The 26979-nt window shown below is 39.0% G+C and overlaps 3 protein-coding genes across 3 annotated transcripts; 2 read left to right on the top strand and 1 right to left on the bottom strand.

Moving 5' to 3' along the window:
• Positions 1 to 4395: 4395 nt before the first annotated feature.
• On the top strand, positions 4396 to 7949 carry tmem88b (transmembrane protein 88 b; the record flags this gene model as incomplete). Its single annotated transcript, XM_083885808.1, has 2 exons — positions 4396 to 4809; positions 7665 to 7949. The coding sequence occupies exons 1-2, from the start codon at positions 4402 to 4404 to the stop codon at positions 7947 to 7949; spliced, it is 693 nt and encodes a 230-aa protein (XP_083741934.1). The 5' UTR covers positions 4396 to 4401.
• A 2865-nt stretch (positions 7950 to 10814) lies between these two features.
• On the top strand, positions 10815 to 12659 carry LOC310941785 (calcium-binding protein 2-like; the record flags this gene model as incomplete). The annotated part of the gene is made up of 6 exons (XM_083907028.1): positions 10815 to 10943; positions 11537 to 11567; positions 11702 to 11845; positions 12060 to 12169; positions 12387 to 12534; positions 12631 to 12659. 6 exons carry the CDS (start codon positions 10815 to 10817, stop codon positions 12657 to 12659), a joined length of 591 nt encoding a protein of 196 aa, XP_083763154.1.
• Positions 12660 to 14693: 2034 nt separating this feature from the next.
• On the bottom strand, positions 14694 to 26083 carry tdrd7b (tudor domain containing 7 b; the record flags this gene model as incomplete). The annotated part of the gene is made up of 19 exons (XM_083910635.1): positions 14694 to 14914; positions 15168 to 15328; positions 15417 to 15600; positions 15792 to 16024; positions 16120 to 16268; positions 16801 to 16911; positions 17050 to 17184; positions 17464 to 17547; positions 18471 to 18605; positions 18684 to 18886; positions 19003 to 19114; positions 19405 to 19597; positions 19678 to 19985; positions 20084 to 20464; positions 20625 to 20833; positions 21488 to 21570; positions 23112 to 23319; positions 25488 to 25632; positions 25877 to 26083. The coding sequence occupies 19 exons, from the start codon at positions 26081 to 26083 to the stop codon at positions 14694 to 14696; spliced, it is 3462 nt and encodes a 1153-aa protein (XP_083766761.1).
• Positions 26084 to 26979: the final 896 nt, after the last annotated feature.

Below are 26979 nucleotides of genomic sequence, written 5' to 3'. Positions count from 1 at the left end.
ACGTACTACATAGTATAGTATGACGTTTTTGTCTCATTTGGACAAAAAAAAACGTTTTTAAAAAAAAATTGTCAGATTTTGGACGACATAGTATAGTATGTCGTTTTTGTCAAATTTTGGACCAAATTTTTTTCCCCAAAAATTGTCACATTTTGGACGACATAGTATAGTATGGCGTACTCTATAGTATAGTATGACGTTTTTGTCTCATTTGGACCAAAAAAAAAAGTTTCTCAAAAAAAAATTCAGAATTTGGACGACATAGTATAGTATGTCGTTTTTGTCAAATTTTGGATCAAATTTTTTTTCCCCAAAAATGGTCACATTTTGCACGACAGTGTAGTATGACGTACTACATAGTATAGTATGACGTTTTTGTCTCATTTGGACCAAAAAAAAGTTTTTCAAAAAAATGGTCAGATTTTGGACGACATAGTATAGTATGTCGTTTTTGTCAAATTTTGGACCAATTTTTTTTTTCAAAAAATGGTCACATTTTGGACGACATAGTATAGTATGATGTACTACATAGTTTAGTATGACGTTTTTGTCAAGTTTTGGACCAAAAAAATGTTATTCAAAAAAATGGTCTGATTTTGGACGACATAGTATAGTATGATGTTTTTGTCAAATTTTGGACCCCAATTTTTAATTGTTTTAAATGGTCACATTTTGGACGACATAGTATAGTTTGACGTACTACATAGTTAAGTATGAAGTTTTTGTCAAGTTTTGGACCAAAAAATGTTATTCAAAAAAATGGTCTGATTTTGGACGACATAGTATAGTATGATGTTTTTGTCAAATTTTGGACCCCAATTTTTAATTGTTTTAAATGGTCACATTTTGGACGACATAGAATAGTATGACGTACTACATAGTTTAGTATGAAGTTTTTGTCAAGTTTTGGACCAAAAAAATGTTATTCAAAAAAATGGTCTGATTTTGGACAACATAGTATAGTATGATGTTTTTGTCAAATTTTGGACCCCAATTTTTAATTGTTTTAAATGGTCACATTTTGGACGACATAGTATAGTTTGACGTACTACATAGTTAAGTATGAAGTTTTTGTCAAGTTTTGGACCAAAAAATGTTATTCAAAAAAATGGTCTGATTTTGGACGACATAGTATAGTATGATGTTTTTGTCAAATTTTGGACCCCAATTTTTAATTGTTTTAAATGGTCACATTTTGGACGACATAGAATAGTATGACGTACTACATAGTTTAGTATGAAGTTTTTGTCAAGTTTTGGACCAAAAAAATGTTATTCAAAAAAATGGTCTGATTTTGGACGACATAGTATAGTATGATGTTTTTGTCAAATTTTGGACCCCAATTTTTAATTGTTTTAAATGGTCACATTTTGGACGACATAGTATAGTATGACGTACTACATAGTTTAGTATGAAGTTTTTGTCAAGTTTTGGACCAAAAAAATGTTATTCAAAAAAATGGTCTGATTTTGGACGACATAGTATAGTATGACGTTTTTGTCAAATTTTGGATGACATAGTATAGTATGACATGATTCTTTTGTGAAATTCAGTTTGTCTTCACGTTGTCTCTGAAGTTCACCCCAGATGGGACTCGAACCTACAATTCCTGGCTCTGGAGGCCATGCCTTCTCCATTAGGCCACTTGAGTTTTTGGTGTCTTTCAGGACAACATACTAAGGTATGACGTTTTTGTCAAATTTAGGACCAATATTTTTTTTAATTGTTCAGTTTTCAATGTTATAGTACGACTTTTTGGTCACATTTTGGATGACATTCTATACTATGACTTTTTGTTCAAATTTTGGACGACATGCTATACTATATATATTATGCTATAAAATTTCTCAGTATAGAAGCACAAAATATCACAGTATAGTAAGGTTTAAATGTCACAGTGTAGTAAATCATAAAAAATATCACAGTATAGTCAGGTATAAAAATATATTATATAGTATTTAAGTATTGAATTAGTATATTATGACTTGTTGTACTTCAACTGATCTGAATTTAGGATGATAAGTCAGAAATCTAACTCTTGCGTTTCCTGGAATTTCACTTTGAAAAGAGGAACTAAAAGACGGTATCACCAATATCCCCACAGTTCATGCCACGAGTGCAGGAGCCTATGTACATCAGAGCGTGCAGTGTGGCATCAGTTACTTCAAGTAAAATATGTTAGACTACTAAATAGTAGCAATTCACTGCATGTTTTACTCTGTAATCTCTGTGCATATGACAATAAAAATTCCAGAATCCTTATCCATTATTGACATGTATATGTCATGTTTGTTTGTTTAGTTTCAAAATGAAGCTTGAATGTCAAAAAAGGCATTCTGGACTCTTGTAAAATAAAATATAACAAAATAAACAACCTGTAAAATGTGTTCAACACCATATCAGTGGTCCGTTCCTTCAAACACATACCACGTGTTTCTGCTACCCTTCCCCCTCATTCTCTGCTCTCCTGAACCTCAACTTATCAGACAAACCGCCTCACTCTCTAACCCCTAACATGCAACACCCAGCCCCCACTGCAACCAGGACGGGGTGAACCGGGGTAGAACTTGCCTTGGATAAGAGCAGTGGAATTACTGAGAGTTGCTGGAGAAAGGTAGGGGGTGGAGAGAAAGTGGGATGGATGGAGGAGGGAGGGAGTTAGGGAGGGAAAGAGAGAACGCACTGAGGACACAGTTTGATGAAGGGGGTAAAAAGAGGAGGAGAGACAGGATTTTGACATACATAAGACAAAGACCACAAAAATTGCAAGTGGAATCGTCACCAGCAGCTGAGGAGAAACATCTTCTGTGCTACCACTTCCTCACACAAGGGCAGGAATTCAATGCTGCATGTGGGACAGACAAGTGAGACTATCAGTTCCACTGACAACTCTGGATAGTGGCGAGAAGAAGCAGGAGGAAAGCGGAGCTGCAGGAAGCCAACATACCAGCATACCACCACCACCAAATAGATAAGAGCTACAAAAACAGTGAAAGCTCTTTCAACTTCAGACAGGAAAAAATATTTATTTCTGCTCGACCAGCCGAGTTCTTTCTTTTAGTGTGAGGGGAGAACGTGTGTGTGTGGACAGGGTGGACAGGATTGTTCCTGAGAAGTGGTAAGAAAAGCAGCAACAATCTGGAGGAGGAACAGCAAGAGGTCCACCAGGCCCCACAACACAACGTGAGTAGAAGATGCAGCGGCATCACACACAAACTTTTAAAATATATTATATATAAAATTTCCAAAACACATGGACACCTTGCGCCATGCGCCTGACTACATTTAAAATGAGTTACAAGAGCTTATATTCAGGATGAATGAACACATTGATTTTCAAAGACGTCTGTCTGAGACACGGAACTAATTGCAGCTGCTGCTTTGTTCTAGACAACAGAGCAATAGAATGACAGAACAAAAGCATAATAACAATGTATGAACTAACTGAGCATGGACAATAGCATGAATTCTATAAGAGGAGTCTATAATGAATCAAGACAATGACCCGTTACATCTACATTTACTTCACAGTCCAACATTTGCTGATTTAAATTTAAGAATGTCTCAAGTAAGGACATGAGGTGCAATTTAAAAAAAGAAACAATGATGAGAACAGTGAGAAAAATGGGTGGGGCATGTATTGAATGTATTTTAGGTAAGGGTCTCGCCAAGACACACGCCATACACATACACTTTCCTGCCAGTCCTTCCTGTGTGACCTTCCACCTTAGAACAACACTTGTGACAACAATGGGAGACGCACACTAAAACAAACAACCAAGTAACAAAGTCATAAATCACGATTTGCACTGTTAATGTAGATTTCCAGCAACTGTAACATAGATTATTCAATGTCACCCCCGAGACCCAATAAATACAGATTGTTATAATTTAACCAGTGAAAGATCTACCACTAAAAGCAAAGACTGACATGTTGATCTCACTGGGATTTTTCCACTGCTGTAATTTTTTTAGCAGCTGACCTGGCCCCTGCTACTCATCGTTACTCACCCCGCACATCCCCGTCCCCCTGCAGCATCACTGTCACATGACCTTTGAGAAGCGAGGATATCCTGTACCAGACACAGCTGTGCACCACCTAATGTGGAAATCTGTCTGACACAGGATTATTAACTTATTTAACTGAACATATGTGAAGGAACTGGAATTTTGAAATTGTGAATTTGATGGTGTAAAGACACACTTTTAAATAGTTTGTTTTGTCAAGGCAGCTTTAAATATTATTCATATTTATTATTATAATTATAATAATAGACTGTATGCACTTAAATGCATCACATAGATAGAGATATTATCAAATAAAATGTGAGGAAAAGAAGTGTGGAAAAAAGGAATGTGAAGAAAAATAAATGTACCTTATTTTTCTGCCCACAGTTCACTATGAGTATGAGTGGTACTCTAGAGAAGGGGGCCCACCATCAGGCTTTAGACCTGTCTGAGGAACTGCCACCTCATCACCACCATCATCATCAACAACACGCCATTCACCCACACCATCTCCACCACTCCAACTCTCTGGCCTCCACCACTGCGGTGGGTGGAGGCAGAGAAACACCTTCACGTGTGGTCGTACCTCCTCCGTATTCTGCTGCAGAGACTGGTGGTGGTACCAGTGAGGCTGGGCTGGAGCTGAGGGGATCCCTGGACTGCTGGGCCTGCTCTGTACTGGTGACGGCTCAGAACCTGGTGATCGCTGCCATCAACGCGTGCCTGGCTGCACTGGTGTTTGGTACCATCCTGACGCCAGCCACCACCATGGTGGTGTTTGGCTTCCTCTGCCACTCTACAGTAAGATGGGCGAGAGAGAATGAGTGAGAGTGAGTGAGTGAGCGAGCGATGTATAATGTCGGACTTTTATGGAAGTAAATCTGTCTTGTCAGATTAAATATTTTAAACTTACTAGCAGTGGAAAGTTTTGCATTGAAATTATATACTAAAAAAAGGGAACATATCAAAACCTTTACTGATATAAAAGTTCAATAAAAATCACACAAAATAAAGCAAAGACAAATAAAGGATCAAGTGTACCCTTTCACTTCTATTTTCCAAAATAAAAATAAAAATATATATATAAAATATATAAAAAAAGAAATATATTCAGCATGCACAAATTTAGTAGTAGACAAAATGCACATTTTTATATCCGAATTTAGAATTAACATCTGGAATACCAAGGAGTAAATTGAGCACAGTGCATAAATATTATTTTAAAACCTTGAATCTCTAACTCCATATGTTTGACCCTGGAAAATAAAAGTGATAATAGCATATTGAACATATTATATTATATTATATTATTTTATATTGATCTCCACGGCTGTGAGAGAGTTGTTAACAAGACTAAATCTTTCTGCACACGTGTTTCTTCTACACACATGATGGACATGGAGATAACTGCATTCATCTTTCTATGAAAGACCTGAAAGTCCTAATCTCACAACTGTGATCAAAAAGTTTGAAAACGTGGAGCCTGGGGCTCTGGGTGGAGTTTGGCTCCATCGGTGATGAGAGGTTTCATAATCAGACAAATCTGATGTCTCTCAGATGTTGAGAGACGGATGATCTTAGGGGGGCGAGGGGTCAGGAGTCTACATAGTCCAACACTTTTAAAGGCTGATTTGTAGAGCACTCAGAAAGAGACGATCTGTGAAAGTGTACAGATGTGTGTGATGAAAACAACAAGGCACGTATACGTAATGAGTGCATGTGTACGTCAAACAGCGTGGGCCACTAAACATTATCCTGGACAAGCCCAAACAAAGTCATCATGGTTCACAGCCGTTTAATACATACCAATGGCATTTTCTCCTTAATGACCAGAGAGTTCAGGATTCTCTGTGTTCTCCTGCTCTCATGTGACAGCAGCTTAGAAAGGGATTAACCAGGACCTGGGAGCATCGACAAAGGGGGAGAAATCCAAAATGAAAAAGGGGATGACAAGAAAAGTAGAGACAGAAATGTGGGTAAAGCATTTCCACAACTTGAGCTGTCTACATTGTGAGCACCATATTTCTGTTCACATCCAACAAAACAGTTCACACTTCTTAAGGCGTGTTGTTGTAAAGCCTGGCTCAGAACTAGAGCCAAATACAAGGCCTCACTAAGTACAAACAAACACGCAAGTTTTCTATTACAACTCCCTCCACTCTGCACTCTCCTTTTTTCGACGCTTTATTTTTTTAAACCATGCATCTCTCCCCCCTTTACTCCCTCTGATGTTTTACTTTCTCTCTGTGGCTGGTATTTCTTCCTGAACAGCTGGAACTCTACATCTCTCAGGACATCTACAGACAACAGCTCTGTATTTGTGTAACTACGAAAAAATACAATTATTTTATCCCCAAAAAAAGTTCACAAATCAAAACATAGCTTTGACCTCATCTCAGCAATTCTTCAAAGATAATAGATATTTAGCTACATGCTTGTCAACATGCACCCTACTTTGATGAATTCACTTCTCCCTCTAGAGCTTTCTCAGTCCTGCAACCCCCTTTTTTAAATTATTTATTCCCTGTACTTTTCTTTTCTCATGCATTCGAATGTTCACTTCACCCTTCATGGGGAGATAAGGATGATTCAGGACTGCTGTCTCCCATTCCTCTCCTACACTCAAATCCTGACCCCTTCACCTCGTCTCCCACTCCCTCAGTGTTATTGCTCAGCAACAAATACAAATACCTTGACGATAATGACTGCATGTTTGATTCTGCTTGACAGTGCTAGAATTGAATGTTCCCTGCAGTTTCATTAAGTATTTAAGTATTCTAATGCTTACCCTGTCATTAAAAAAAAAAAAATCACATATCATAAATGTTGCTTTGCAAGATGAAAGTAAACTGTGAAAAACTAAATATTTGTACTGTGGAAGTAGAAACACTAGCTGTACCCCATACAACAGATAAAATTAATGATATTATATCACAGTTTCAGTGAATTCTTGTACTTCAGGCTCTGATTGTTTAAAACTGACTTATCTAGAATTTTTAAATATTTAATTATGGTAAAGCTAAATTAATATTTATTATAGGAACCCAAGATCCAGGTAGTTGTCTGTATATTAATACCATACTTTTGTAACATTTTTAAAATGTCAACATAATCTAATTGTTGGTTAATCCAATATAGCATTAATTTCTCAATGTACTAACTTGGTCTAGTCTTAGTTTAAGTTTTTTTTGAGATTTTATTCATATTGTGTTTTTTTGTTTTATTTTGTTTTGTAACTTTATTACATAGTGTTCTTATCATGCTTGTATTTCTTATATACGTGTGTGTGTGTGTGTGTGTGTGTGTGTGTTGGTGTGTTTCTACATTTTCTGTATGAAAATGCTATACAAATAAAGTTAATTAATATGACCAGCATGGATAATAATAATAATAATAATAATAATAATAATAATAATAGAAGTTTCAGTTTCAGGATTCCATATACGAAAAAGTCTGAATCCAAGGGTTTGTAACGGAACAGTTTGATACCTGATTTGTAAAATGAGGGAAATTGTCCGTCATTACTGAAGAGAGATGCACTTGAGCAACGTCTTCATTACAGGACTGGTGTTTATCTGGGCAACTCCCAGATGTGAGTGTGTGTAAGTGTGAATAAAAAGTGTTGACATACCAATCTCTGTGTCTGGTCTCTGCAGGTCCGCCCTCATGGAACAACCCCGTACTGTTCAGAGCTGCTGACTGATGGCGGCTGTGTGGCTCTTCTGGTCGTGGGCTTCCTCTTGGTGACCCCTCTGCTGGTCCTGGCTCTGGCAGCGTACTGTCGCCTGGCCCGACACCTGCAGCTGGGCCTGTGCTTCATTCCCTACAGCCGAGCTGTGTACAAGAACCTGCCCGCCACACAGCACCGCGGCCTGGGCACTGGCTGCTGCGGAGGCCGAGAGGGCGCTGATGGCAGCGGGAAGGGAAAGGTGTGGGTCTGAGAAGAAAAGTAATGCGAAGATGACCATTAGATGAAGTTTATACAGGGACTGGATACACTGTTGATTTTAGGGGGCGAGTATCACAGAGCAGACGATAAAAACACAAAAAAAGAGACGTTGTAAATGGCTGTAACTACAACAACTACCTTAATATTCAGGAAGACAAATTACATTTACAGTATATCATTACCATTTACTTATTCACATGTGAGTGAACTAAAGGATTTTATCTGCTGGTACATTCCACTGGACACATAATTCCACTGCACACAGTGGCCATTTCATTAACTCCTCAGTCAGACTGGAACAAGAATCAATGGTGTTTAACAAAGTTTTAAACAAAACAGCTCAGCTTATTTACTCAAGTTAACATGATGAAAAGAAAAAAACCTCATCGGCATTACTCAGCGAAGCAAATGGTAAAACTGAAAGCACAGCACACCTCACAAACGATTGTACTGACACTGAAAATAACTGTATCCTTACATGCATTTTATCGTTGAAAATATATTTTTCTAGCGTAGCTCTCTGTAAGGCAAACTGTAACTGAAATTTCTTGCAACGTTTTATTTTCTACAAATAAAGTTTTTTTTTTAAATTGCGCTGGAGTCACGTCTGCCCTGTTGTGAGGTTGAGAGCACAAGTGGAAGGAAGGAAATGATGAAGAGCAGCAACAGGCTGGCCTCACTGTGACTGTACACACAGTTACACACACACACACATACAAAAACATAGTGCCAGACAAACTACACACATTCTGACAATAGTGATTGTGTAGAGAATATGTCCCTGTTTATAATGGGTTTCAATTGGAACACATTATGCATGTAAATATTTGTTTTACAGTGTATTTTAGATATGTCAGTTATACCGGCTAATACCTCAAAGTGTTTATAATATATGAATATCACAAAACAAGAAAGATTGGCATGGCATTTGCATTAACACAGACAAATCATCCAAAAATAAAATATGTAAAGCTGTAGAAAAAAAAAAAAAATAGCCAATATATATTATATAAGTCAATAGGCAGTGTATAAGTCAGTAATAATATTCAATCACTAGTTGGTGATTGACTGTTTTACCACGCATGTCCTCACTGAGGTATTGTGCCATCTAGTGGACAAATACACCAATTGCACTGTTTCAATTCTTCACTCGTTTTCACTTTTCAACCAGCGACTGTTCTAGAAAATACTGGCTAACGTTACTTAAACAACCTCACATGTGGGATAAAAACTTTACTATATACGTCGCTTTATGTTTATACAGAGGGTTTTCATCGTTTAATTATTAACGGTCAGCATTATTTTCCCAAACCTGTCGGGGTTTGAAGAATATTTCAGAAGCGCTAATAAAGCGCTTTTTCACGTACGTTCATGTGCAACAGTGCGTCAATAGACAACTTGGTAACTTATCGGTGACACTAATTCGCTCTGAAAACGAATTTCAGCAGAAAAAAACAACACGTTTTTAGAGGGTGATTTCAGCAGAAACTTACCCGAGAGACGAACGGTTGACGTGACGTCACAGAAATACCACAGCAAGACAACTTAGTACAGTTATAAGTCATAAAACAGGCTATTTTCCCTACATATTACCCTCATATTCTATTAATGTTTAAATAAATCACAAATATTCATATTGTAGCGCTGCGGAGGACAGGAGACACAGTCAGGTGTGTTGATTGGGTAACTACCTGCAGGTGCGTCGTTGTACTGACAGACTGGAGTACCCGGATGTGAGTTAAACAACAGTTATAATATGACTGTATTCACAATAATAAACACATTTCCTGAAGAGGTTATAAACATATAATATTAACACTGGTGATGAAAGTGCATGTACATTGAAAATGAGTAGAAGTTAATAAATTAATAACAACATTATTTATGGTAAGTTATCAATTTTAAGATCTCTACAATGAGGAGTGCAGTCAACATGCATTAAGATGGTGAAACTTTGAATTGCAAACTTTATTAAATGATGTATTTGATTTAAAATGAAAACTATGAAAATAAAACATGTTATTTACAAAATAGAGGGGGGTGGGTGTGATCCAAACACCTTGGAGCTCTGGAGATTTGCTTACATCATTCATAATGAACATGTGCATCATTTCATTTCATAGGGTGGAAGTGACAACAAATAAGCAGGGGGGAAATATCTCGAATGAAAAATGCATTCAGTGAAATAGTGAATTATAAGATTTTATGGTTGACTAAGCCCAGAAGGTGAAAAGGGTTACAGAGTTGACTCGTTGGGATTGAACTAAATAAATAATGATTAAATTACCTCTCAGAGGTCACGTCAGGCACACTGCTTCTCCACGTTTTGCTTCCTAATCGCTGGCTGGCTTCTCACTGAGCTGGGCAGTTACCTGTTAAGCCTCTCTGATGGAAGAAGGTCAAGAGAGGAGAAGGAAACCAGAGAGTGAGCAACACAAGAAGAGGAAGCTCTGACCGAGGAGGACCAGACAGCAACTGTGGTTTTCTTTTCTCAACATTTAGGAGAATGTAAGTATAAGAAGTGGATTCACCTGGTAATACTGGTCAAAATAAGTTGGTTGTTACCTTTGGAAACACAGCGTCTGCCTCGTCAACAGCATGTCAACTTCAGGAGAGAGGACACCTTCTACAACCTCTGTCAACTCAACAGAAAGGTACACGTAAAAAAGTATTTCACTGTATTGTCTGGAAAAGTAATATATTATTATAATAATAAATATAAATACCGTAATAATAATATTCTAAATATGATATTCTCCTTTTTTATGGGTATTTTTATAATGCAATTGTGTGTCAGGGATTTTTGAGATTAGATGCATTATTGTTTGTTTTACCTGATTTCAGCAAAGATGTTGACATGGCTAATGATTCCCCATCGGGTTCAGTCTCTGAAAAACCCAAGAAGGCATCAAAGAAGTCGTCCAAGAAAAACACAGAGAGTAAGAACAAAGTCTACACCTCCGTGCTCAACAGTGTGTTTGGCGCTGTAAGTAGCTGACTGGTGCATTTGCATGTGAAATCTACACATACAGGTGAACAGGAATGTCTTTCTCCACGGTCATGTTGAAGCTGTAACTGAAAAAAAAAAAAGTATTGTCCATAACATTTGTTTTTGACAGTCTAACGCACCATGATGTTTTTCCCCACAGGCCCATATTTAGAGAAGCTTGAAGCTTGTTTTTTGTTTTTCCAACTGAAAATGTTCAAATCACTTTCACGAGGGAGGTGGAAGTCAGACAGTGAACTTAAAGTTTTGTTCCTGATCTTTCTACCGCTAAGCTCCGTGTGCACACAGTATTAGCAGCTGATTAGTTGGGCGTTAATGTCACGTTTCATTAGGGTCATCCAGTTAAAGAGCACCGACAAACCAATTGGCCAATTCAGCTTGAACGTGTTTTTCATTGTTTATAGTAGTGTGCGTACAAAGTGTACAGATTCTCCCCTGCACACTTGGGTTTTTGTCAAATAAATACTTTCTGATATTCAAAATTGTACCATGGGTAAAACAAAATATTTTTTTCTCATGTAAAAAAAAAAAAAAAAAAAAATATTAAATGTGTTCCATTACTGTTCCTGCAGGAGAGAGAATTGGCTCAGGCTGAATTAGATGGTAAGTGTCACTGTCACAGCAGAATCATATAGCCTTATAAATATTAACATGATAGTAGCTGCATCTCAAGTAAAAAAAGAATCATACTCCTGTAAAATTCTAATAATCAATGATATAAACAAACAATCTCACAGAGTTACAAGAGGCCTTCAAGGAGTTTGACTACGACCAAGATGGCTACCTGAACTACAAGGACGTGGCCGAGTGCATGAGGACGATGGGATACATGCCAACAGAAATGGAGCTGCTGGAGATCGTACAACAGATAAAGATGAGAAGTGAGCCCTCTTTTGAAACTTATGGAATACCAGACTATTCCAGTTAAAGGTTGTCTCAGTCCAGATGCTTTAGTGAAGTGAAGGCTATAGGTTCTCCAACACATGGAGGTGAGGGCTGATGTGAAGGATATTCAGCTGCAGCATGACATTTTACACACTGAACTTTTAATTAAAAATGTAAAATAACAAGGCACACTATCCTTCATGTCCACAGTGGGAGGATTGATGGACTTTGAGGACTTTACTGAACTGATGGGACCCAGGATGATGGGAGAAACCGCCGACATGCTGGGACTCAAAGAGCTCCAGTCTGCCTTTGTACAGGTCAGCCAGTTCATAATGAAACTGTTATTATTCAGTAGAACGTATAAATTGCGTGCGATTTATTTTGTTTCAGTCCACATGTGAAAAAAAGTGTTTGTCTTTTAAAAATTGCAATTCATAAAGGGGTAAATAAAATGTCTAATTTTGAGAACAAACAGAAGAGAATTTATCTTTCATGCACTGTGATAAGGTTCAATTTACTTTTTTTTTTGGACAGTTTGACCTGGATGGTGATGGAAAGATCACCCAGGAAGAGATGAAGGAGGCTGTCAAGACGCTGTTGGGAGAGAAACTGAAGAAAGGAGAGCTGGAGGAAATCCTGAAGGAGCTGGACATCAATGCAGACGGAAACATTGACTTTGAAGGTGGGGATGAGCAGTCTGTTTCACAGTGTGGATCTTGATATGGATAACATGTAAAGTGCTGACTGAACTTTCTTTGCTTTGTCTCCTTTTGCTCAGAGTTTGTGATGATGCTCTCCATTCACTAAAATACTGACCACATGGACAAACGCTGAATCCTGCAGCAGAGAACAAATACAATATTCACATTTTGGTAACAGCTACTGACAACAAGGATACTGTATGGTAGCACACACAGTTTAGATATATGCATATTTTGAATAAAAATTGTGTAAATAAGACTGAATTGCTTTGTTATTTTAATAAAATAATCAAATTGAAACCAAGTCTTGTCTTTCACAAAGAACATGAACACACAGACTCTATTCCAAAACCTTTTATTAACTCCTGGTCACTGTTAAATGAAATAGAAAGGATAAAGTGACTATTATCAACATGGAAATATAAGTTAAATATAAATTAAATTCATGTCACTTTTCATGTGTTAACAACAATGCAGCTGTGAGCTTTGTCAGGCTTTTTGTCACACGATTGGAGAAGGATTTGCACAAATCCAAAAATACGGTGTAGTTTCATCAGAAAAAAAGGTCACATTTTTAGAATCAAATCCCACATCAGAACAACATTTCATTTGAGGATGGAATGACAAGAACCAACCATGAGCAGAAAATCTAATAATCCTCTAAATGAAAATCTACTAGTATAACACTACTGGCAAGTTGACATTCTTATTACTGAAACATCAAATATAGGCGCACACAATTTAGATCTGCAACATGCAGCACAAATACTTTCTGAAATTTAAGCTTTGTTTTTGTGGAATAATTGACTTCAAAACACTTTAAATGCCACAATCACTGTGTCAGTGATTCACAGGTGAAGAGGAGATGCATGACATACTGCCTTCACAGGAGCCAGGGTCTGATTTTCAACACATGCCTTTCACTCTAGTGTTTAGTTTTACTTTTTTTTTTTTTTCATCAAAAAAACCCACACATTTGGTAAAGTCACAACCTTCATTTCAGTCTATGAGTTACCGGTAAAATCCTAAATCAGCATGTATTTAGATGAACCACTAAAAGAAAAATCAATGTTATGTATTAATATTAGTCCTCATTAACTTCTGTGTAAAAAGAGACTATATTAGCACACATCTGCTAAAAGAGCCAAGTAACCGTTTGTCATGACAATTAAGACACTGCCATCATTGCAAAAACCAAAAACGTATTCATTTCACTTTGTTTTCATATTTTAAATATATGTATTCCAAAATAAAAAAAATTTGTGTCAACTCCTTCTGCTCTCTCTATCTCTACACCTGTCTCACATAACTCCTCCATGTTATGTCTGTTTTAATCCAAAAAGCAGATTTTGTAAACAAACTTCACTTGGACATTTTATGCATCCTTTGCATAGCGGGCAGCCCATAGCCAAAGCCAGAAAGGGAACTTGGCTTGTAACTGAAGGGTTGTCTGTCAGAGTTCCTGCCAGGTCAAGGACCAGGTACCCAATCCCCATTGCACATTGTTAACTGAAGACTCTAAATTGACCCCACGGGGGATAAATGGAAGGGTTGTGTCAGAAAGGGCATCAGGTGTCAAAAACCCCTGTAGTGGGAGCGGCCGCAAAAAGCAAAAATCATTCTTTGCATGGTGCTCACATTGGCAGGGTTAAAGGTATTCAGGTATTCCAAGTATGACACTCACTTAAACTGAAGTAAAATTAGAGCTCATACCAAACCATGTGCGGCAAATCACTGCTGATTATGGATATAGATAAAAGTTTTTTTTTAAACTGCATTTGTATTTGTAGCAAGTTTGGACTTCAGCACAACATTGTATATGGGCGTATTAACCAATGGTCACACTGTGGTCGTTAGAAGTCACAGCACATTATTTAGTGAACACGCCAAACCTAACAAGCAAGTTGCTGCACCATCAGCACCTCTTATCTTTCTGCCAACGCCAGTCTCCTCATAATATTAAACCTCTCAGTTTCCTTTCACCTGACAGCTGCTCCTTGACTTATTCATCACTTTCTTCTTTCTACTTTTCGATTCCTGAAATGGTAGATAGATCAAGATTGATAAGCTTCTCCTTTCTTCATATATTCATATCCCAACTGCTTGCCTCGTATGATCTGCAAACAATCCTGCTTTTCACCTACAACTCATTGGTAAGCTCTTCAGCAAACTCAGCCATGATGTCATGCACCCAGATGTCTCTTTCTTCCTGTGAAGTGTCGACCAGGAAGACCATCAGCTTCCGGTCCCACGGGTTAGTGGCTTCATGGAGGCTCTCCAGCTGGGCCACTAGTGGTTTCTTCTCCACGTGGTTCCTGAAAACGATGGAAGCTTCCTCTGACCACTGCCTCGGTTTCACTCCTGTGGCGGGGGACACAGAGATAACAGAGATATATATATACAATATAAAGACAAAAATATTTGGACTCCTGAGCATTACACCTACAGGGAATGTAATGACGTATTTAAATTCATATACAGTACTCTAATGTTAAGATTTATGCCTTACACCTCACAGAGAGTTATGAGTAAATACAGCAATTCATAATTATTAGATTATTAGAAAATTGACATGCAATTATGGTCATCCATGTGTGGCTCCTGCTCCACTCACCAGCCAGCTGAGCAGTGATTCCCTGGAATGGCAGCTGTCTGAACTCCTTGATCAGAGGTCTGAGATGGGTGCAGCTGACCAGCTCATGCTTACCATAGTCCAACTCATAGACTGACACCAAACCATTGGTCAGCACCCCCTTCACTAACACACGGTACCAGCTGAAAGAAGAAGATAAATACCCTGTGCTGTGAGTCACCACAAATACTCGCAGTCAGAGTTTAAAAGCACAATCAACACTGAACTCACTTGTTCTCCACTTTAGCAGCATATATCTGATTCTTCTCAATGTTGAGTGTTTTCTCTTCAGTTTTGTTATAATACAGAATCATTTCTCCCATCAACACCACCAATTTGTACATGTCTCTCCAGGGTTGCAGCACAAAGTGGCCTGGATGGCACGCCACTGATACATATACGTCCATGTTGTTTCCTGAGAAGAGGCAGATTAAATTAATTTCTCAATTTACAGTTTAAGGGTTACAGTTAAATCAAATACTGGACTGACTTTGGATTTTTTTGGTCTTTAATATGACATATGACATGTAAAACAAAGAAAACTATACTTTAACTCACTTTAATGAATTTGGATTGGTTTGGACAACAGTTAAATAACAGCATTACCAGCTAGGGGCAGCTCCATCAATGGTGGCAGCTGGGGAAAAGATGAGGGGGAAGATGGTGTTTTTGGTTGAATGGTGCTGGCCAGGTTTCCTCCTCCACATCCTCTGTTTCCTGGCAGAGTCATTCTGGGATGAGGCTTGGCAGTGACAGTGGTAGATGTTGGGTTGTCATTAGTTGAGTCACTGGTACTGGGTGTTTTGGAGGATAAAGCGGCTGTGGAGATTTTAGCAGGGCTGTAAAGTGGAAAGAACAAGCAAGGAAATTTAGTGTTGGAAGTATAAGACTCGCTGTGAAGCAAACACTGAGGTAGACAGAAAGCCACAGAAACCTGTGGCTCGTCAGGAAAACATCTGGCTGCTGTTTTAAGAGGTTAGACTGTGCCATCTGGCGGTTGAGGCTGCGGGCCGGGTCTTGGAAGTTCTTATCAGTGAAAAGGTAGATGTAGATGCAGGATGTGGTTTCATCAACTTTGGCAACCTTGAGGGCAATAAAAAGATGAATACATGAGAAAAGATCGGCAGAAGGAGAGAAGAGAGCAAACACAAGGACATAAACTTTCCAACAATGTCTAACACATGTAAATCTGATAATGTTTGAAGATGTGGCCATTTAAATGTAGGCACTCCTCAAACTGCTTTAAGGATCAAACAACCCTTATTCAAATACAAAGGTTATGGTTTTAAGACCCACAATACTGTGATTTAAAGTATGTATTGGCTTCTTTGAAACTTCAACTTGCATGATTTAAAAATATAATATATATAAAATAACAATAATAATAATAATTAAACAATTGAACAATGAAATGAAAACAAAAAAACGATTAAACATATTTTATTTGTTTAATCGGTTTGCACTGGGCCGACTTGTTACTACTTTTCACATTTTGTTCTGAAGGAATAATTTGTTGATTTTGAAATTGAAATTGATTTGCGGGTGTTAGGTCAAAATCATGCTTTTGACAGTAGGAGTAAGTCACATTTAAAAAAAAAGTCTGACAGTCATTTACCTTCATGCTACAGTCAGGGATGTTGAGCACTTTCTCTCGAAGCCACTGGACAGCATCTGGAGTCCATGATCCAACACTGACAGTCAAGTCTGATAGACAGCACTTTACAGCCTGAACACAGGGTGTTGGGAGGATGTGCAGTTCCAGGAAGTACAGACAACTATGTTAGTACATAACTTAAAATGTTTGATTGGTTAACTGTCTCTTTAGACTTTTCAGCATGAGTCTGACAATGACACTGGTGCTGACCTGTGGTGGGATTGCCATTAGGTCACACAGGAATATCGGTGGGATCTCTCTCAGCTCAAACACTTCTACAGAAGCCTGGACACCCACATCGATAAAAATGATGTCCAGCACTCTACTGCCATGCAGGTTGGTGATCTATAGATCAAACATAAATGCAGAGAAAATAAAATATATAGCCAGGCAGTGAGATTTGTGGTTTTAAATGTTTTTACATAATTCACTGCATAAACTACTTCACAACAGTAGAGCACAGGATGATACAGGAGTTTATGTAGCACTTCATTTTGTTAAGTTACCCTTTTTATCTCAGCTCCAGGCAGTCTGCCTCTGCTGTGTGATAATTCATTCTGTTAGGCAAACATCAAGTAAATGTGGACAGTATTAGTATGCACAGTCTATGCTGTGGCATCTTACCTCCACACGAGACCATTTGCCTTTGTAGCGAGCCATGCATCGCTTGCCACAGAAGGGTCGAGATACCAGGAAGTCTGATGTCACCTAGAATAAAATCAAAATGGAATAAACATAATTTGTCAACCCACAGTTGGCATCAGTAATACATTTCACCATACTTCTGCTGAACTACTGAGGTTACAGAGTACAGTGAGTAATTAATTAGTTATGGCTTGCGATAAAAATTATATTGTTGAAGCTCACATAAAATTTTAACTAGTCTGCTGCAACAATGACCTAATTCAAAGAGCACATGTCTGAATAGTTAATTCAATGCTATTGCCACAGCTCTGTCTGCAGTGGATAAAACTTTGAATCTTTTTAAAAACATTTGTGTTACACTAGCAGGGCGGGTTTCCGTAAAAAAATAACAATAATAATACACATTTTTATGGTTCCAGCAATAAATTACCAAATGATTAAACTGATAAAACTGATTATTTTATCAGTTAACCGTGTTTCCCTCAGGTTGTTAAACAGTTAAGGGATGACACAGTTATTACTTGGCTGCACACTTAATGGTTGTTTCTTAAATAAGATCATCAGACTGGTAAATGGCCTTACACTGTGTCCTAAACTCAACCATGAAGTGTTACCGACTTCCAGCTCCAGGCTTTAAAGGACAACAGAGGCAGTCTAGAAAAAGCATGTGCTCCACTGTGCTGTCAACAGATTGAGAGGCTTGGCTTGTCTTAACTGCAGATTATCAACCTAATCTCAATCTGTCCACAACTCTACCTGACAGAAGTAACACAGACTACATTCGCAAAAGGCTTACTACGTTGACTTCTTTATAATGTGTCTAAAGTTACTTGTACAATACATAAGCACAGATATGTAAATACTCCAGTCAGGAGTATGCAACAATAAATTAGACAGAATACTGATGTAAATACTAAACCTAATGATGCATTATTTAGAAAAGGCTGACGAGAAAGAAGTCAAATATAGCATAGCATGGTGCTGACCTGTGAGTGGAAGTATGTTTCAATTTTCTCCAGTATCTCATTCAGCTTGGCAAGACCTCTGGAGGGCAGTTGACAGTAGATGGTCCCATCTGAGCAGACGCTGCAGACAGTCACATTCATATAAACACTGTTCACCTGAGGAGAAGGACAAACAGATGTTAAGATGTTAAGGCTCACACATGGAAACAGTGTACACAAACTTGTCTCCTGTACCTGCAATGGGCTTGCTAGCATCTTGTCCTGCAAAGCTTTCATGCAGGCTGCATTGATGTTGATGTCATCATCCTGCGACGTGTCGTACAGGACCACCAGAGGAGCCTGACCTCTCTCTAGGATTTCAGCCAGTAAGATCCTACCACTGGCCATCATCTCAAACTTCTTAAGCACTGCAGGCTCCTGACAGAACGGCTCCAGACCTAGACACATGTTAACTAAGTTACATCATATGAACTAGATACAAAATTATCTTGAAGGTAAAAGACAAAAATGGAGAAATAAGGAGGATTGGACTTTTGGATTGATTCAGACTCACCTGCTAGTTTACATTTTGTCGCCTGGAAAGGCAGTTTGAAAAACCTCTCGTGCAGCTCACACATTTTGGTTTTGGTGATCACTTCTGAGAACCCATGATCCACATAGTACACCTACAGAGGCAAAGGATAAGGACCTTAAAATCCTTAAAATGTTCCTTTCGCCAAAGAATATTATTATCATTATATATTTCACAGTGGAGGCCTGAAATGTGAAAGTTAGATGTAGCTGAATGGTGGTTGCTTAAATAGTTTGTGCATCACTGTTCATTAGTTCACTGCTAATCATTCCCATATCTGAAGTCATCCTCATCATTATATTTATTTGTGCACTTTAATGGCAAACATTTCTGTCCTGGATCATCACCGGTACCCTTAATTGTAGTCTGTTTTTGCAGTCTCACCTTGACCTTGTCCGCCATGACCTCACAAATCTGCGCTCTCAGAATCTCCTCTTCCTCTTCAGCTCTGACAGCAACAAGTTGTCCTGAACATGGAGATGCTAAAGGAGTTGGAGTGCTTTGGTCCAGACTGTAAAACTCCCTCATCTCATCCTCCATGGACTCCTGAGCCTGGGAATAATTTTCACCAACGTACCTGACAGAAGATGAGGGACAGTTTGAGATTGAAGAACTGTCATACCTCACAGCACTTTCATCCTCAAAACTCCCTCCTACCTGAGCACAACTGCATTGGTGTTGGTAGCCTCCACCACCAACACAGAGGGGTACTCCTCTTTGGGGATTTGCAGAGAAGGCACTGTTTGTTTACTGAGCCTCCTCTCCAGCTCCTGTCTCACCTTCAGCTCCTCTTCACTGATTGAAGAATCCCTCCTGTTGCAGTTCTCATCCTCTCCTCCTCCATCTCCTTTGCTGCTCCTCCTGTACAGGATGGCCCTCTTGGGGTTGTCAGGCATTGGGTAGTCAATAGTACAGATGTCAGAAAGGAGATGAAGGTTCTCCAGGACATGTTTGGGTAGTTTGGTCTTGAATGAATAAAAAAAAAGTAATTAAAAATATATTAAATGCACCTTGCTCCAAAATTGACACGTACTATATGACAGTGTTTTAAAGTGTTACTGACTTTGTAGGTGTCCTGAAAGAGTTTAGGCAGTGCATGTGCCCACAGGCCATTAGAGTACTTCACTAGCAACTCTTCCAATTTCATCCTCAGGTCGGGACTGAGGGAGGCAGGTGAGGAAGGTGGGCTGGGGGACGAGGAAGATGATGGAGTAGACTGAGGGGAGAGAGAGCCAGAGCGAGACAGAAGGGTAGTGCGTGGTTTCTGTTGGGCAGGAGAATGCAAGGCTTTTTCTGTCGTGGTGTCTGAATGTGGCACAGGGGTAGTGGGAGAGTCTGGGTTGAAGGTGGGTGAAGGGGTGGGTGAAGGGGAGGATGTGGGGCTCTGCTCCTTAGCTGGGTAGAGGAGCAACTCTGATGGGTTGCTGCTGCAGGTTTTCTCTACCTAAACAAAGAATCAGGAAAAATAACTATTACATACATTCATTATTTTATAAAAAATAATGAATTTAGTATCACTAAATTAAATTAAAATATTTTAGTGTATCAATATTTTCTTATTAAATAAGAATAAAAATAACCACTGTGACAGTGGGAGTCCATACAGTGCATATGTGTGTCCACGTCTCCAAGTCTTTGATGGCCTCAGCGGGCAGGTCCTGTGTGTAGAGCTCTCTGTAGATCTGAGGCAGCTTGGACACCCAGAACCCATTACTGTACTTCCCCAGGATCTCCTTGATTCGACCCTGGACCTGCTGAGGGTTGTAGGTTTTTCCTTTCCCGGAGCTGAGGCTCTCGTTCAGATTCATGGGTGCTGGAAAATCAGTGAAGAAAGAAAACAGACGAAAAATTATCCATGTGGAAGTGGGTACAAGTACCAAAAGAAAATAAAGTCCTTCTGTAACTAATGGACTGCGTTGAAGGACCATGATGATTTGTAGCGAAGAAAGGAAGATTTTAGAATGGCGATGATGACATATTCTTCTTTATGGTATTGAATATGCCTATACTAAGCCTGGAATTCCTCCTCATGTTCAAATGAGCAACATAATAGCAGGAGATCACAGGGTTGTAAACTAGTTGATGCTTCTAATCAAGGCTTCCAGTTGATGTTTTAATAGCTTCTACTCTATTTGATCCAGATAATCATTTTAAATGATGTGCCTCAAAACTGTACTTTTTCCCAGGCTATGGCCGTTCTTCAAACATGAAGAAAACAAGCACGTCTTCAGTAAAAGATTGATTACACAGGAAACACAGATACAAACAGGCTTAAATAACTTCAAAAATGAACAAAAAGCTGTTCCTCCCATGGTTAAATCTTTAATTTTAAGGTCTACTGATGGTGCAGTTGGTCAACACTCTTATTGTATATACAGGGCTTAGCAACATTTCAGTTTATTTAGAGAATGTAAAAGTAACATTGAATGTATTATGAGTGCAAGGAAGAGCAGCCTGTCCTACTTACAACCAGTCTGTTGGGAGTTTCTGGAAAGGTGAGTGAGCACCTCCTTATGAAACCGTGACGGCACCATCATTCTCTTGTCTGATCTGGAAACAAGAATAAGCAGAAGGAGTTTGGAAGAGAAGAGCATTTTAAAGAACACAATCAAAACATTCCAAATCCTGTGACATATTTAAGAACATTTACGTATTGGCTAAATTTGTCTTTGTGCAGCATGTCAGCATGGCCCCTTCTCCTTTTACTTTAAAGTCTAATAAGATAAAGTGCTAAAGGTCATAGTCTTTTTTGGTTTCGTCTTCATTAAAACATCCCATTAATCAAACTGTCTCCACCCCCCTTGGTTTAGAACAATGGATTGTGGAATACTGCATACTGGGTACAATATTACACTGTAGGTGCTATGGTATTATGCTCCTCCCCAAACATAGACAGCCAAAAAAATGGATCTTTATATTATGCAAAGTACCAGTCTATTTTTGTGCACTTAATTACGTGAATGCAAGTTTTAAACGTTTAGGTTAAAACTCAATCTGCTATCTTACAGTTTTGGCAGTTCTAACATTAGGGTCTTTATTTTTTTATTTTCAATTAGTTGTGCAGTGGTACACAAACTGTCAATATTATTCATTTAAAACCACAACAGGTGGTCATAAGAAACTGCTGCAGGATCAAAAAACACCACAAATGACTCCCTGGACTGAACATAAATGCATTATTGCTTATGTTACTTACTGTTAATCAATGTGACTAAATTAAATCATCACTAAGGCTTCCTATCTATTCTTCTAAACGTATATATCTATCTAATCATGTGCCTGTGCTGTATACACACAAACACATACAAAGTCCCATGGAAGTTTCAGAGGGAGGGACACAGAGAGATGTGCTGATTCACTCTGTGTCGGTTTAGAAACGTTAATCTACCAGAGAATAGAGCAGGGATTAGAAAGGGCTCATATCCCCCCTGCTTTGGGTTTGTGTCCTCTGCCAACACACCAGGCCTCCCACCTTGTTGCCATATTGTGCTGCAGTGAGCCAATGGACCACTGACACCCATGGTGACACAGACAGAGGACTGATGTCAGATATTTTCATAGCATGCAGGCAAACCAAGCCATGGACGGATGGACTTTAGAGAACAAGCTAATGAGTCAAACTAATCTTGATTCACTATTAAAGAAATTGGCCCATCTAATCATTTTCTCATAATGAATCACTATAACATCTAGTTTTCCCCAATGAAGCAGTGGTGTGCAGAGGTGTTTTACAACCTGTTTGCTTCACAAAACCCAACCCACTCCCACCAAAAAAACAGTAATTGTTTTGAACCCATGTTCCGTTACACTGGTACGAGAGCTGGCTTTTCTAAGGATGTGGATATTCTCCTTAACTTGGATTACCAAAGCAGTGTGGGAGCCTGGTCAGTGACTTCCACACATGATTGCACTGTAAAATTTTGAAAATGCAACATGTAGATTGACTTGTATATTCTTCAGCACCAAAAAATTGTATCCTGAAATAATTGACACTGTCCAAACCTAAACATCGTAAAAAACAAATACATATATGCTTTTAAATGAATGTCTCAAATTACAAATCTAAATTCTGAAACCTCTTCAACACTCACTTCTCCATCGGTGTGTTCCCTTTCTTGTTGGGTGTGTTTTGATTGAAGAGCTTGTTCTGTTGTGGCCCAGTTTTAGTCTCTGCCTGGCCATTCCTCATATCTCTGGCTTGTCGGAAGTCCCCATGTCCCGATCCTCGGCCGCCACCTCCTCCTCTACCCCCACCTCGTCCTCGGTAGTTTGGTTGCCTCAGTGAGGTTTGAGGTTTGGCTGCAGTGAGAGAAAGATAACAAACCTAAGGTCTTGGTCAGGATTCCACTGCACCCAGGTTTAGTAAAGCAAATAACTATGTTTATGTTATGGTTTTTGATTGGGTGAACATCATTAGAAGAGCTAGATTGATCATTAACCAGAAGATAACAATTGTGTTTTTGTGAGTGGATCTTCTATCATGCAGTCGATCAGATTACACAGCCATGTCTCTATATGGCCCAGAACAGACACACCAACTACTGGCTCTAGTGCAGTCACAAATATGGATTTATTTTGAGTCACCATGTAAGTTTGTATCAAAAACATATCTTGGAAGTGGCTGATTTAGCTATTTAAATAATATTAGGTGTTACAGAAATGGCAGTAAGAGCAAGGGTTGCAATGGTATCTCATCTCATCTAAAAAGTGGGTTGTCATAAATAAGATTTGGGAAACACTGGCTCTTGATAAGCGATATGCGGAAAGTTGTTGTTTACTACTGTCGCTAGGCAGCGAACGTTTATCCGGCAGCACAGGTTGAATATTTTGGTTGTACGCCCCCTGCCTCCATACATGCCTGTAGGTCGCACGCCGTCTGTGGAGCCCCGCGCCACGGGCGTTACGCGAGAGTATAAACAAGGCTGGAGTCTATTACCTGAAGGCACTGTAGAAAAGATGAAGTAAGTATTCCTCTGACTGCAATATGCATCTTCATCACTAAATGCTGCTAGGTCCTATAAACCTAACATTTCTGATTAGTTCTGTTTCAAAGGTGCCAGCAGATGCCGGTGGTATCAAATTTAACATTAAAACTTAGTAACCAAATAAGTGTTTCCCAAAAATGTTATATAATCTTATTTTTCTACACTTTCTTATATTTGTATATTCTAAATGTACGTCACCTTTATACCTTGTTGTGCAAAGTCCTTAGTCATTTAAACTCTCACTCCCTCATACATTATTTTTCAAATTCCCATCTTGCATCATTTCTCGTTTTCTCAGCAAGGTCTGGAACTTTCTCATGCCTCTCATCCTCTCTCTCCTTGTTGAATCTCCTTAACAACAAGAGGCTAACTCATCAGTCAAAGGCTTCAAGACTCAAACAAGGAATTTTAATTACTATGTTATGCTTTGCTTACCGAGTAGGTTTGCTATTTATGTCCTATGAGATACTGGCACTGGCTGTCAATGAAGTTAATATATCACTCCAGACAATTAATCAACAAATATTCCACAGACACAAATAAGTTACAGATGTTCAGCCGTTGCACACACAAACAGACACAAGCTTACATTGACAAGCAAATACAGGCAAGGACTAGTAGCCACGCACTCACACACACAGACATCAGAGCAGACGCCGCGTCACCTCACCGGCGGCGTGGATAAACAATCCCTGGTCTGTCTCTGCCTGAATAACAATATCCACAGACAGTGAAGGAGAGAACAAGGAGGAGTAAGGGGGAGAGCAATGGAGAGACTGATTTCCTAATCAGCTGCTTTTCGAGTCTCAGCTGCTATAGGCTTCTGTAGCCTGAAATGTCTGTACCCCACTCCACTTCCCCCTCTTTCTCTGTCATCTGTCCACTCCCTCCCTCCTTACCATTTCACCATCCCACTGCCTTTCTTTCCCTCTAGCCTTCTTACAGCTACTGTATCTCTTCTTTTCTCTCCTCTCTCTCTCTTCCTACCATCTCTCCTGCATCCTCTTCTGACTCTGAGAATATTCTGCAACGTCACAGTTCAGCAGAGGTGTATGCACTGCAGAGGAAATGTGTGTATAAACACATTTATATATGTGTGGAGGTGTGTGTATATGTGTGTGTGTGTGTGTGTGTGTGTGTGTGTGTGTGTGTGTTGACATATCTGAATACATAGCACTTTGTCTGCTTGTGTGAGAGAGATATTCCTAGTGCCAAATAAAATGCAGGTCTCCACAGAGCAACAGTTAAACCAGGTCAGCCATTTATCTCTTACAGCATTTTGCAAATGCTGCATTGTCACATCACAGATACACACACCGACTTGGACACTCTAAATCTCTCTAGCATCAGCTCCAACAGGAGCCTGGAAAAGGTTCTCAAAAAACTGAATGGTGTTTTGAATACCAGAGAAATTACTCTACTACAGCAGTGTCGCTGTGCTACTGCTTCCACATTATCTATGATGGTGCCTTAAAATCTTACCATTCAGGACAAATGGTGCTGCTGGTTTGACTCTCATCTGGGTGTTGACCAGGTGGGGTCGACCTGTCTTCTTGGATGTGCGCTGGCGGGCCACCACCTTGGCTACATGGGCTGTCTCGTTGGCTCCTGAGGCTAAATAGACCACCTGAACAAGGACAGGTGATTACAAACTAAAAAATACTGTGAATAAAGACTGAGGAGATGAGAGAGAATATGACTGACTGGGTAGTGTAGGAGTTTTCTAATTCTAAAACATAGCAGTCAAGCAACATCATGGATGCAAGCTGCTGTCATTACTCTCGGGATTTAATCTGGATTTCATATATTTAGTTATGTCAGCTATTTATCTCTGAAACACTAAATGTGAAAGGGATAACACAGACACACACCTCTCCAGAGCGATTGCGCTCCATGCGTACAACAGCGGTCATGCTCCCAAGCAGTGAGTCCAGGTGGTTGTGTCCCAGTTGTTTATGTGGTATCTGCTCCCCAGTGAGCTCCCTGTACTCTGATTGTAGACGTGACAGTGACACTCCACTCTTGTTGGCCAGGAGTATGGCCCAGAGCATCTTCTTCACCAGCTCCCTGTCAGCCATCTGGAAAAATACACATGCACATAAAATAAACTTAAATGGCTACAGAAATAAAACAGTTTACAAGTGGAAAATAGAGAGAGTCACATTTGGCTTTAAGATATACTACATAGAGCAAAAAACAACAACAAATTGAACAAAAATTAATTTCAAAATAAGGTGATCATTTGAACAATGCTGAGAGTTAAAAGAACATTTAACACTACACAAAGCATGTAAAATATATATATATATATATATATATAAAAATGCATGAAACAAACAAAATAATTTCCAGAATCTAACTTTATCTTCCATCAGCTTGCACTTTCAGAAGATTAAGACCGACAGCTAACTGGAGTTTTTACTAACTGTTACAAGCCCAAATATGACCACAGGGCAACAAGTGATACAGAAATTTAAGATCCATTGTGCAGGAAATGACATTCAACCATATTTCCAGTTTAACACTTTCAGTTTTGATTCTGCCAAAAAAACACACACAAGGGAATTAGTAAGGATAGTGAATAGTAAGGTACAAATCCGACTCATTATTAAAAATACCCAAGTCTGTGCACATTTTTTCTCTTTTTGAAGACAATTTTGTATTCAGTCGATGTTTTGAACGTGACCATTAAAGTTGATAAGTTATCATGTAGTTCTGCGCACAATGAAAACAACTTTGGCATAATGTTTGCACTAGATACCTGTTTTTTTTAAGGCTCCAACTGAGTTGAAGTTTGGGGCCACTTTGGTTGATTTGACAGTCCCTGTCGACAGCTCGGCGGAAGTGTGAATGACGTAACACGTCACACTTCGACTCCACACCCTCCATCGGCTCTAAACTAGTTGTATTTCCACTCCCCTTTTTCTTTTCTTCAAAACCTGTCACTAAATGGGCCCGAGGGATACAATAACTC

This window comes from Microchirus variegatus (genome assembly GCF_963457635.1).
Source record: "Microchirus variegatus genome assembly, chromosome: 2".
NCBI lineage: Eukaryota > Metazoa > Chordata > Actinopteri > Pleuronectiformes > Soleidae > Microchirus > Microchirus variegatus.
The sequence above is the reverse complement of the archived record's forward strand: the minus strand, read 5'-3'. Positions and strand labels throughout refer to the sequence as shown.